This window comes from Acomys minous (assembly GCF_964271855.1).
Source record: "Acomys minous genome assembly, chromosome: 1".
NCBI lineage: Eukaryota > Metazoa > Chordata > Mammalia > Rodentia > Muridae > Acomys > Acomys minous.
The window spans coordinates 81987194-82000653 of record NC_140483.1 but is presented as its reverse complement, the minus strand read 5'-3'; the positions used below and the strand labels follow the sequence as shown (position 1 = coordinate 82000653).

Genomic DNA, 13460 nt, shown 5'->3' with positions numbered 1-13460 from the left:
ATCGCCGAGACCTAGTTCCCCCTATTTCTTTTGTTTTTTCAATTATATCTGATTAGTAGACTTTACTCAAAGGAACCAGTAAGGATGTACACAAACGCGCAGGATAGAATTCCGCCATCTTTTTATTCCCGATGGTATTAAGACACTATGAGGGTCGGGTGGGAGAAGGATGAACTCCAAGGAAGAAAGGACGCAAGGCTTAAGACGAGCCCACAGGCAGAGCTTCACTTCATGTATTAGGTACCACAGAAAAATAAACCTCATCTTGCTGCAGCCACTGTCTGGGGAGAGAACTCTGGCAAACACCACCAACAAGAAACATCTGTGCAGGGGGCTAAGAGTGGGGGCCACGTTCTAAACAGGCTCTTCCGCTGCTCGCGCCAGTAAGGTAAGGTAAGAAGAAACACAACGTAACATCTTCTACAACTCATATTCATTCAGAGTTTGGAGTCAGCCTGTGTGTGTTTTAATTTTCTTGGTGATTCCTTTGACACTGAAACTTTAGGAATCTCTATATCAAATACAAATCTTAACAACAAAATCTGTAATTTTACCTTCAGTAGAAATTCCTGTAGCTCTTGGTGGGTTTTTGTTACTGTTGTGACTGAAAGGTCAGACCAATTTACCTGATTTAAGAAAACACACATATTGTATGGTTATTGCTTAGGCAGAAACTGGCTGGGGAAAAAGCCATGTGTAAAACAAAAGGCCTTAAGTTTTAAGATTAGCAACTAGAAATATAAAAGTTCATCTAGCATTATCACGGTTTCTATAAAGGTGCTAAGTTGTACATTGACATTCTACTCAAAAAGGTTTTCTGATAATTCCTTTTAAATTGCATTATTTAAAAAAAAAAAGGACAGTATTAAAAGCATAATTGTTTTAGTAATTTTCAGGAAGTTTTCAGGAATGTCTTGCTTTTTATGGTTAAGTACAAAAAAGATCCTGACAGGGTAGATCCTCCTCCTGAAGCTCACTCATGTAAATCCCAAGAGAAACAGGAGTGCGGGCTGTCCTCCTAGGTACCACCTCACAGCTGAGGGGGACTCATCCACTCAAGAGGCTTCACCTTCATCTCAGGCGTCGTACGTCCTAGCAAGACGCTTGGCAAGTATGATTACTTGCGTTTTCAGATGGAGAAAATGAGCTAAGTAGGACCTGGGTCTGCACTCTGATGTGCAGCTCTGCCTTCTGCACTCTCAGAGCTCTGTGAACTTTGGTTTCTACTGAACAATGGCTTAACTTAAATAACTATTTGAGATATAAGTCTTACAAATTAATCATATCACAATTAGATACTTTACTTTTATTTTTGGTTTTCTCAAGACAGGGTTTCTCTATGTAGCCTTGGCTGCCCTGGACTCGCTTTGTCAATTACATACTTTAAATGCATACAAAATTCTATCTAGCAACCTTCCTTATTGACTGGTAGACATTTCTTCAATGATAAATATCTACTTGGTAGGTGGATACAGGAGTAGACATGACAACTGAAGTCTGAGTTCAGACTCATGTTACATAAAACCAAATGAATATGTTAAGAATTTCTACCAGTCATCATTACTTCAAAGATGGGGCTGGACGGGCACTAAAACAAGAGTAGCCGGGTGTTAAGAAGCCTCTCCAGAGAGGGAGCGTTTGAGCCGGATGTTAGCTGTGTTTTGGTCCAGGGTGAAGAGAAAGGTCTTAGAGAAAAGCAGAGAGCTCCAACAACTAAAGAAGCCAGCATGCTGAGTTTCCAGGGCAAAGAGCCAAATACTCCAAAAGTGAAACACATGGAAATTGGAAAGAGAAACCACAAAGTCAAGGATTTCCTCCTTCAAAGTAGAAGTTAAGAGTTTTGAAATTCATTCAACAAATGTACTGAGCAAGGCAGACACTAGAGGATGGCAGCGGATGAGGATGCCTGCTTCCATAAGACAATCTACTCAAGGATCTGTGGAAGCTATAGTGGTAGCAATCTGCAGAGGAAGGAGAAAACATTCCGTCAGAGGGTTAGAAGAGTCTTCAGGAAAGGAGAGCTGGAATGTGGTAAGCAGTGCCTATGGGAAGAACTGAAGTGACGCTGCGCAAGCCTGGCCTCACTCCACGTCACTTTAGAGTATGTGTGGTCCACCCTCAAAAGGCTCAGCAGTGAAGCTAGCTGCAGCACAAAGGGAAGCAGGAAAGTAACAGAGTCAGACTGGGCCTGCGGGTCACAGCCAACAAGACACAAAGCCACAGAGCAAGGGAAGCAGAGCAGTCAGGGACAGAGCTCGCTGGTCTGTTAAAGGTGACATCTTACACCTTACACTGTTAATAGTCCCCCCTAAGGTTAAGGTTTTACTTGTTTTTAAACTATCATTTACTTATCAACCATGTATCATTTTATCAATCATCTATATCGATCCTTTATCTATCTGTCTTTATTTATCTATCTATTTATTTATTTATCTACTTATTTATTTTATCTTTAAAGCAGTAAGCCTGCTAGCAGTTAGTTCTTCTAAAGATCACTTATTGTAGCAAACGAGGCATCTCTGGGGGTGAAAATTGCTTACTTTGAAAGTGTACTCCCAATATTTGTCAGCCCTTTTTCTCTGGACTCCTTTCAACATTATCTTCTCAATGTGTACAGCTGAAAGAAAAAAAAACACAAATGCTGACTTGTGTTAAGAGATTACACAAATACTCAGTTACCTAAAATAATCCTATAATTTGAAAAACGCTAGTATTTAATCTGGTTCCTTAATATATAAACTGGCCTTAACTCACGAAACAAACTGGTACACAGCAACATGCCACTCAACCATGAGTGAATATTTTCTATATATGTCTAGATGCTGAACGCCCACACCAAACAGTCAACACCAAAACAAACAAAATATCAAAAGATAGTTTACTGGAAAGTTGTTTCCTAAAAGACAATAATAAAAATTCTTATTCAAAATAGCACAAAACAGCTCTTTGGAATCAACTAAATATGTATAGCCTATTCAAATATTCATATATAATAGGAATAACTTCTTTCTAGTTTCCTGTTTTTTATTTTTATATGCACAAGTGTTCTGCCTGCATGATGGTATGTATGTATGTATGTATGTATGTATGTATGTATGTATGTATGTATGTATACATACCACATATATGTCTGGTGCCCAGAGGCCGGAAGGAGGTTTTATAACTCCTGGAATTGGCAAAATGTAGTATAAACTGGTCACTATAAGGAACCATAAAGTCTCCCTGTGAATGAATAAATGTACAGTTTACTACAGGGATGAAACAGTGGACACCGGTGATTGTGAATTTGAGAACAAGGACTATTTACGGAGATAGCGGTCTATTCATGAACTAAGTAAGCTTACTGCAAGCCACCAGCCACTCACTTTACAGCTCTGTCAGTAAGCTGTCATCAGAGAATACATCAAATTAGAAAAAGAAGAAGAAGAAGAAGAAGGAGAAGGAGAAGGAGAAGGAGAAGAAGAGGAAAGCTGTTCTGAAACAGCTGACTACAAACTACAAGGACCTGAAGACAACCAGCCTGTTGCCTGGGGTGTAAACCAGGAACAATACTTACTTGGTGCTGAGGCCACAACATTGGAGGCTGACAGCAGTGAGTTTGACAATGATGGCAGAGAAGAGTTGGGAAAGGAATGCGTAGTGATGAACTCAGGGGACCGATGACACAGAAAGGGGGAGGATTCACTCTGCTTTAGAAGTTGGTAAAGCAGCAGAAGCACAGAAGTGGCAACCAGATTGTTACACGTTATGAAAAGTGAGCAATGAAGGAGCAGGAAACACAACACACAGAAACGCAGCAGGAAACGCATGCACAATAAGCAGGGACAGCACTTAGTGCCATCTTTCAAGAGGTATGGTCTGATGACTGCATCAGGCCAGGCTCTCCAAAGCTTCAGAAATTGTTGGTTGAGGGTGAAGGTAGAAAGAAAAATCTCTCAAATGCCTGGTGGTAAGTCTCACACCTGTGTAACGTTACAGTGACCAAAGAGGGATGGGAAGGTCTGTGTTTCCAAACACAGTTATCACTGAATCACGTAAAGAATGATGCTATCAAATACAGCCTCACTGAACTAGTTTGATGGAGCTTTGTTTGCAGAATGCTTGTCTAGGATGTACCAACTTCTGGGTGTGATCCCAAACACAGCATAGGCAAAGGCTAGAGGACGGTGAACACAAGGCCATCTTAGGCCATCCCCTGACCCCACATCCACCCTCGTGTGTGTGTGTGTGTGTGTGTGTGTGTGTGTGTGTGTACACACCACGCATGTGCAAGAGACACCAGAGGCCAATGTTGGTTCTCCACCTTGTTTTGAAATGTGAATTTGACTAGACCTGGAGTTGAGTGATCAGCTAAGTTGGCTGGCTGGTCAGTGAGCTCCGGGGACTCTCTTCTGTCTGTGTCTGCCAGCACATGTACTGCTCTGCCTGGCTCTCTGTGCGTGGGTGCTAGGGGCCTAATTTTCAAGTCCTCAGGTTGCAGAGCACTTTACCAACTGAGCCAGCCCTTACTATTTGCTGTTAAGCAGAGGGAAAGAAGGAAAGGTAGGGGGCATGGTCTTGTTACCAAGCCGGGAATATGGCTTCGGCTTCATCCTGGATTTCAAGTTATACCTGACCTGTTGTTGCCTGTCTTAACACTCATAAACTAAGACCAAAGAGCATGTACTACATACCACATTTTTAACAGAATGAATAACCAGAGTACCACTTTAAAACTAACTGCTATCATTTTGAAATAAGTCTTTTTTTAAAAGAAACTTTTACGAAAAAACAAAAGATTATAAAAATCAAGTTCTGCATCAAGTTACTCATGTTCATTGCGTTTATGGTTAAAGTATAGTTGGGAGAGTACCCTGATCATCTTCAACAGAGGTGATAATTAGATAAACATTTTTATAATTAAAGAGACATAGATTTCCTGAGGAAAACTACACACCAAAAGGACTCTGACTAAAAGGCAGTATAGTGACATACATGCAGAGCTGTGACTGAGAATGTTGTGTGTGTCGTGGCTCACCTACAACCCACACAGCAGCCTGCATTTTGTTTCAGATTCCCTCTCTATATGGGCTATGGACTGCCCAAATGCAGAGAAAAGACACCATCCGAGCCCATCTCTTTACAGATGGTAATGGCTTTCATTCCCACATGCCAACCCTCCTTAAACCTGTATGCTGCAGGGAAAATGGAGGTGAACAATTTCTTCATCCTCTTATTATGAATATGAACTTTGTTGCTTTTCCTATTTTAAATGACACTGGCCATGCTCTACAGATGAAACGCTACACTTAATACATATCTATGATACTTTAGGAATAGGATAAAGTCTTTGCCCTCCAGGAATATACATATAGAGTCTTCAGAGATAGCCAAAAAGACAACTGTCCGGACACACATGAGAGGACAATCCACAGCTGCAGAGCAAGGAGTCCCCAGAACACAGAAGTTAGAACATTTGGAGCATTGCTTTTGGACAAAAGCCAGGACCAGTGGGATTTCTCTAAAATGAGAGTTGACAATGAAACAGTAGGCTCACTCAGCATGGATGAGCCCTAAGCCGGCTCCCCAGCACCACATAAGCCAGGCCTGGTAGCACACACCTGTAATTCCAGCACTTGGGAGATGGAGACAGGAGGATCAAGAGTTCAAGGCCTGCTTTAGCTATACAGTGAGTCTGGGGCCAGCTTGGGCTGTGTGAGCCGCTGTCTCAACCACCCACCCACCCACCCAGCAGCAGCAGCAGCAGCAAGGGCAACATAACAAAACGCCCTGAGTTACAGTGTAAACACAGTGAATACAGCATACCTTCTTGCTGAGCTCTGTGAGGGGCCACAGTGAGTCCATCTTGAGGTATTGGGGCTTGTTCTACTAACCCAGTCTCATTACTCTGTATATAATCACCACAAGCAGAGTCGTTCTGGAAGAAAAGATGCTGTGTTAGTCTACATCAGAGTAGGAAACTCCATAAGAAAGTCAAGTCCTACAGTCTAGTCTGAATAATGATTTTATTAGTTACCAGTGCTTAAGCATGAAGGATACAAGGGCACCAAGTATTAGAGTCACAAGTAGCAGTATCAATGTTTATTTTTATTTCGCAGTAATAGTAATCTTTTCAAATATTTACTTTCCCAGCTATCTTAGCACACAAAAATCAAATGTTGCTAATCAAGAGTTGCCAGTGGTGTCCACTCTATGCCACACGAACCAGACATATCAAGAGGACATGTAAAATAAATGGCACACTTTATGCTAATTTTCCAAGCTAAGTGCATTGGTACTTTGTATGTCCATCATTACATACAGTTTAGTTACTGATTAGCTTTAGTGAGAGTCTAACAGGATGCTCCATTAGTAAAAGTGTTATCAACAGCACCATCAAGACATAGCAAATCTTTGAAAGAAACACTGTCTATGGATGGTTTACTATCAAAGCAAAGTCACCCAGAAACCACTAAGAATTCAGACCCTGGCTTAGTCTACTCAGCCCATCACTAGTGAACAGTGGCTGTGTGCCTCGAAGCTGGGACGTTTACAATAATAAAAATCACACCAAGCTTAGAGCTCTCCAGAATTAAAGCAGTGCTATGTGTATAGTGTTATTATGAGACTCTTGGTAAGCAGAAAACAGTCCTCTATTTTTCTATCCTGACATCTTACCTCCTCTTACCTAGAACCTCACAATGCCACTCATAGCAACATCACGTGTTTCAAGAGCCAAACACAGTAAGTAACATATTGTGGGAACGCCAAGAATAGAGGACCCTAAACTTCCGAGGATCCCATGGGAGGTCTTTTACCTGCCTGCTGCCTAATAACCCATACTGGCCTGAAAGTGAGTATGAGATTCCAGGAGACAGCTCTATTTGTGTGACTAGAGTACACTAAATACTCTTGGGAACTAAGCCTTATATCAGCCTTCTAGAAACCCAAGGTAATCGTATTGTTTGCAAAGAACCATGTAATGAGGAGAGCACAGCTCTCTTCAGTGCCCAACAGCTAGGACAATCAGCCCCACAGTCTTTACTAACCTGCAATGTTTTCTAGTTTTAACAATAAACTTGGATTTATCCTAACTCAGATCATATAATCTTTCTGCAGCCCACATCTGCCTGAGAGATTTTGCTAATTGAAATTTCAACCCTGTTTTAAGTACTTAAAACAAACAAACAAACAAAAAACAAAAACCTAGCAATACAGTGCTAACAATATGGCTCAGTAGTGGAGTACCTGTTTAGCATGCACAAGGTCCTAGGTTTTCCTCTCAGCATGATAAAAAACAAACAAACAAAAGCAGAAACAAATCGTTGCAATCCTCTCAATTAGCTGTTACCTAAAAGAAGCTTATTAAACAATTTCAACCACTTCTTTTCCTTTTCATTCCTTAAGGTTTTATTTTTAATTACGGTGTGTATGTGGTATGGCTAAGTGCACATGAGAACAGCGGCCTGAGGAGGCTGAGTTACAGGCAAATAAGGTCCTCTTAGGGTGCAGTATGTATGCACTCGTAACCACTGAACCTTCTTCCAGCTCCACTCCTTTTCTTATAGCAGACTGTTGTTTTTTTTTTACATTGCCAAAATATGGTTCAAGTTTTAAAAAATTCCAAATATAAACAAATGGAAAATATGCAACAATCAATTTCCATAAGGAAGTGCATATCAAAACCACTATGAGATTATTTTATGTCCATCAGTATGGTTATTATCTAAAATAGGGAAAGAATAATTGGTGATGATGTGGTATAATCAATACCACCAAATCAAACACTCCAAAAAGAACAAGGCAGCAAATTTTGTTACAAATATCTTAGCATAGTTAATTAGCTACACTGTTGCCACAGCATTATATTTAAAAAACCACAGGAAAATGGTTTGCTTCACAACTGAAATAATAAATCTGAAGCTAATTTTAAGAACAAAACTGTCAGGCATGGTGGTACATTCCTGTAATCCTAGCTGCACTGGAACCTGAAGCAGAATACTCTTAAGTTCAAGGCCAGCCTAAGCAACTTAGCAAGATGCCTCAAAGTACAACAGGGCTCAAGAGTTTATCTGAGCACTAGAAGGCTTGTGTAGCAACCTGTTTAATAAACTAGGACCAAGTCTACCAACACTTAAGTTCTGCAAATAGCTTCTTTTTATCCCCAAGTCTTGGTAGGTACCAATACTGTGAAAATCATGCAGATTAAATTTAGAAGTTGCTTCTAAAGTTCACAATGAGCTGCAGAGAACATAGTTGTGCTTATTAGTACCAAATGTGAAAGGCTGTCAGTTATGCTGTCTCCGTCTTCATGTGTCACACAGCATGGCATTCAGCAGAAGAAAGATGCCGTGAAATCTGAGGACTACTGTTTGATGTCACTGTATATACAAGAAAGACCTCTACTTTCCCCATTAAGTTCTGGATCCCACCTTTGTGGAAGAAGCCAGTCAAGGAGAAGCGAGAGCACAGGGAGCTTACCTGTGGACTACAAACACTGCCACTGTAGCCCACAGACCAGACCAGCTGCTTCAATCTAAACAGTGCCACCTGGGAAGACGACAGGTGCACGGCTGAAAGTCAAACTCCACACGGGACAAAAATGACAAGGAGACAAGAAAGAAACAGGTAGTGAAGTTCCCTTCTGTGCAAGGAATGAGGAAAGTGCACTGGGAGCTGCTTCACTCCTGGGCTGGGGTGACAGGACAAACTCAGGCATGCAGAAGGACCTACTCATGCATGCATCCCTTCGCTAGCCCACACCCACGGTTAACTCCTTTTCCTTTACAGCCTTACCCCACAAGAGAGAAAAACACAGTGGCAAGACCAAGGGAGGAGTTCTAAGCAGGAAGCAAACTAAACTCAGAGTAGGACACAGCCCAGGTACTACCAGACCTTCCAGGCCACAGTGTCACCTTCAGTGCACAAGAGCTTTTGTGCAGAGGAGTTTTAATCCAGCTGCTCTAACCACAGCCAAAGACCTCCCAGGTCTGCATGATCAGGCTCAAATACAGACACACCTTTAGTGCACATCTCTGATTTCAAACAGTGAAGTCTAATTGAGAGACAGACAAAGTGACAAATCAGAGAAAGATTTGACAGAATAGAGAACTCTTACAGGAAAGAGGTGATTTAAGATAGTACAGGGATAGTCAGTTCAGTTGAGCTGAGGTCAGTCAGGAAGGAGTCAGTGCAGTGGAGTTGAGTTTGTGGCAGTTCAGTTCATGGAGTTCAGAGGCAGTTTTACCAGGACAGTTGTACTGGTCGGAGAGAGAGAACAATCTAGACAGAGGTGAAGACAGAATGAGCCAAAGAATAAGAAGGAGCCAGATTAAAACATATTGCCAAAGCAGAGCAATCCAGTGAGAGGCCAAGAGAAGCCAAATTGAATCAGTCAGCTTGAGTTTGAGCCAGACCAGCTAAGTTGAACCAGCCAGCAAGAGTTCAGAAAAAAAGCTAGCAGAAAAAATGAGGATATTCAGCAAAAAGTCTCTAAGTGTGATGTAATTCACAATTACATCAGGTGAATAAAAGTTAGTTTTAAAATCTTAGAACCATGTAGAATTTAAGCTTAGAAGTTTAAGGCCTTAACAGTGATATACAGTCAGTTAAGTATGTACAGTGTTGGGAAACGCTGTGTTAGGATGTGACACTTAAGCGCACCTACCAGGGCAGCCACTTACCACAACAAAGAAGGGAAACAAGGCATTTCCAAAAGCAACAGCTTTTCCTTTCACCATGCAACAATGCAATCTCTTTTTAGGATGGGCTTTTTGTCAAGTAGTTCTCTAAATACCACAGTCTTTGGTTTATACCTAACCACTTTCCCCTCCAGGACCACTTAAAACAAAAATCAATTTTACTCTAGGAAACGATCCCAGTTTAGACAGTCTTATTAATAAACTTTAAAAATTCCACATGATTTTACAGAGTGCTCATTTCAGTAACCAAAGTCAAGTTTTTAACTTTCTAAACACAAGCAAAGTATTTTCCATTCCCCTTCTCCCTCCCATACAAATCAAAAGCTGGAGCCCAAACACTGAAATAGACTCTACACAGTCAACTATCCAAAGAATAAGACAACAGTTCATAACTACGACATCTCCAACTAGTAAACCATCACTTCCAGGTCTGAACCCATCTGTGCATCCCCCATACAGAGGCTTAAGGAGAGAGTACAAAATAAGACCAGGGAAAAAAAGTCACAGTTCGATGCTTTCAGTCTTAAAGCAATACTTCCAGGGCTACATCTGAAAGCCTAGGTTTAAGAAATTATGACTGAGCAATTAGGATATATGCAATTTGACAAAAAATAAATAAAAGCAGATAATTTAAAGACCTACAAAGAAAGGTCAGTTGTGTATTTTTAAAATAGTAGTAAGAATTCTAGAAGTACCCAAACTCCAAGAGAATATATGTGCTATTGGGATTCTGAACTGACAGAAGCTTAGAAGACTGGCAGTCTAAGATCCTCACAGAAGAGGGGATGGCATGAGCCCCGTGGACCGAAGTGCAGAACTATGAGGACATTGAGTTAAGGGTCTATTAAAGTCAGGGTCCCTCAGTCAATGAAAGAAAATTATTACTCTATGACTAAAGATTGATTTAGAAAGATGTATCTGGTGGCAGTACCCAAGCAGTGAGATGAAGAAGTGAAACCAAGGGAACTAGTTAGGGATTATTGTAAATAATAATTGTAAAAAAATAAAAATCAAGACCCAAAAGAACATGGTATCAATACTTCAAAACTGGAGGACAGAGTCAGAATAAAGATGGAAGACGGTTAAGGTAACCAGACACATCACAGTGATGGGAGTTTCATGCACTTCCCTCATTTCACACTCATCGTCTGGATAGTTACATAAAACAAGATGAGGAGAACGCCTCCATCTTATTCTGGGCACTGGGAAGCTTGGAAGGGAGCTTTTCAAAATCTAAATGTGGCCTGGAGAGATGGCTCAGTGGCTGGGGCTTGGTTCCCAGCACCCACATGGCAGCTCACAACCATCTGTAACTCCAGTTCCAGTGGATCTGATGCTTTCTTCTGGCCTTGAAGGGTACCAGGCACACATGGCACACATACATACATGAAGGCAAAACATACATATGAAGTAAAACCTCAGATAAACTATTCCTTCAATGTGCGCTGAACATTGCTAAATGAGCCATGTGACAGGGAATCCAAGAGCGCAGGGACAAAAGGAATGGCTGCAGGGCTGGGGCCCTACTATACAACAAACATGGCACAGGCTACTTCCCTTTCTCACTGTTATAAAAGTCCTGTCACACAGTGCTCCATCAGGAAAATGGAGCATGTAACATGAAAAACTAATGTACTCGGAGCAACACTACCTCTTGCTTCTATTTTTTGAGGTTTTGTTGTTTTTTGTTTGCTTTTTGCCGATATGGTCTCAAACTCACTGCTTCAGCCTCCCAAATACTAAGATTCAAGCATTACAAGAAAAGAAGATTAGCTTAACATTTCTCAAAGAATGCAAACTATTAAACAGCCTAAAAAAAATTTATACAACAGCTTCAATGTAGAAATGCTCTTAAGTACACATGAATCCCTACCTGTGCTCTGAACTAATGAACTATGTAACTTAACCGAACTATAAAATAGCTTTCCTTAGTACAGGCCAGCCTGTCTGAGCCCCTTCACTTGCTGGCGTACAGGCACTCATGTACCACCATGCTTGACTCCACATAAATTTAATTTCCTACTTAAATGTGGAAAGTGGTGAAAAATATAAGATTATAGTTGCACCAGAGTTAAAATATTTATTCCCTTCCATTTATGGTCCCAAATCCAATACTAAAAGAAATTATGTGTAACTGAATTTGTAACTGAAAAGTATTTCTTCTTTGGGGGTTTGAAAAAAAATTGTTTTTTGCACTGTGTTACAAAAATAATTTCCTAAATAACTATCTCTCCAAAACTATCTTTTCAACTATGTATGTATCCTTCTTGAAAACTAATCTATCTAGAATTACAACAATAAGAATGTAAAAGTACTCTATCCTGTGGGCTTTAAGTAAGAAAATTAAAAGCCTCAAATATAAAAAGACCAATCTTTCCTGGAAATAAAATGTCATGACTCAATGCTAAAGAAAAACTGCACTAGCATGAGAATGCGTTCAAAACAGTCTGAATTATCTTGAGACTTATTCTTAATGCAATCACAACAACCTGGAAAGGAAGTCACTTTCCCTATTTTATAGGTGACACTAAGGCTCAGATTCAAGTTGGCTGGTTAATGTCTCAGAGCTGGAAATGTAGGCACACACACCCCCTGCCACCCTTGCAAGAGCTCTACAGCACAACCTCCCACCCATCTCACAAAGTAAAGAAAGCAGCGCAGGTGTGTGGTTGTAAGAGCCCGGTCTTACCTCACTGAGGAGTACTTGCTTTTCCTCTGCACTCCCACACCCGACCCTGCACTCCCATAGGAAATCAGGTACTTTGTTTTGGTAATTATCTGCTAAAAAAATAAAGATGACCTGACTGTAAAAAGCCTCTTCCGCTGGGCGTGGTGGAGCATGCCTTTAATCCCAGCACTCGGGAGGCAGAGGCAGACGGATCGCTGTGAGTTCGAGGCCAGCCTGGTCTACAAAGTGAGTCTAGGACAGCCAAGGCTACACAGAGAAACCCTGTCTCGAAAACCCAAAAAAAAAAAAAAAAAAAAAAAAATCTTTGCTGCAACCAAGCAGACCAAACACTGCATATGGAAGACAAGGCTATCCCTGCTCCCAGCTCTACCTGCAGATGCTGTGCTACGTGTTTCTGTCCACCACCCAGGAGGCCAACCCAGCTCAAAGGCTTCCAACAAGTGAGAAAACCTCAGGCCAGACCCATTTCCTGTCCCACAGACACATTCTAGCAATGGCCTAAAAACAAATATAATATGTTACCAGTGAACTGTAAAAATGATTCCTAGCCAATGTGATAGCTCATACTTATATTCCATACTTCTGAGGCAGAAGAAGGAGGATCTCCCAGCTCAAGGCAAGCCTGGGTTACGGTGTGAAACGGGCTCAAACATAACAAAACACTCTTCCTTTTACTGCCATCTCTTACAAACACACCTTAGCACATAACACAGCAGCAGAACCCTGCTACAAACTTCTAGGTAGCTGCTCTTTCTATGGACTCTGATGGCACAAACACATTTACATTTTCTTGGAGAAGTAAAACTTAGGTTAAAACCTGTTGTAAAGCTTTCTTCCTCACGCACCAACACAACTCATAAGTTATCTGTATTGGAATCCAAATAGAAATATTAGGTTGGTCAAAGGCAATACAGCCAATTTACATATTTATGGAAAACAAACAATTTCACAAGGTGTTTCTCCCCTGTACTAAATGTACTAATTTAACAGGACTCATGGTCACTTAATTCTGTTGAGTTCAGTACAGTTTACGAGTTTAAGTAACACTAAAACACAAAATCTTTTATTCAAACATTAGTACCATTTGTCAA

The 13460-nt window shown here is 40.9% G+C and overlaps 1 protein-coding gene across 7 annotated transcripts in view; it reads right to left on the bottom strand.

The window, feature by feature from the left end:
* Positions 1 to 13460, bottom strand: part of ZCCHC2 (zinc finger CCHC-type containing 2) — a 46998-nt gene that overhangs the window by 29217 nt on the left and 4321 nt on the right. For 6 of the 7 annotated variants that reach the window (XM_084789514.1, XM_084789519.1, XM_084789516.1 and 3 more), the window contains exons 2-4: positions 5806 to 5917; positions 2541 to 2617; positions 555 to 626 (exon numbers count right to left, since the gene is read on the bottom strand). In XM_084789514.1, coding sequence (XP_084645640.1) covers positions 555 to 626; positions 2541 to 2617; positions 5806 to 5917 — 261 coding nt within the window. The remainder of the gene's footprint in view (positions 1 to 554; positions 627 to 2540; positions 2618 to 5805; positions 5918 to 13460) is intronic. The other variant, XM_084789518.1, reaches the window with a different exon arrangement.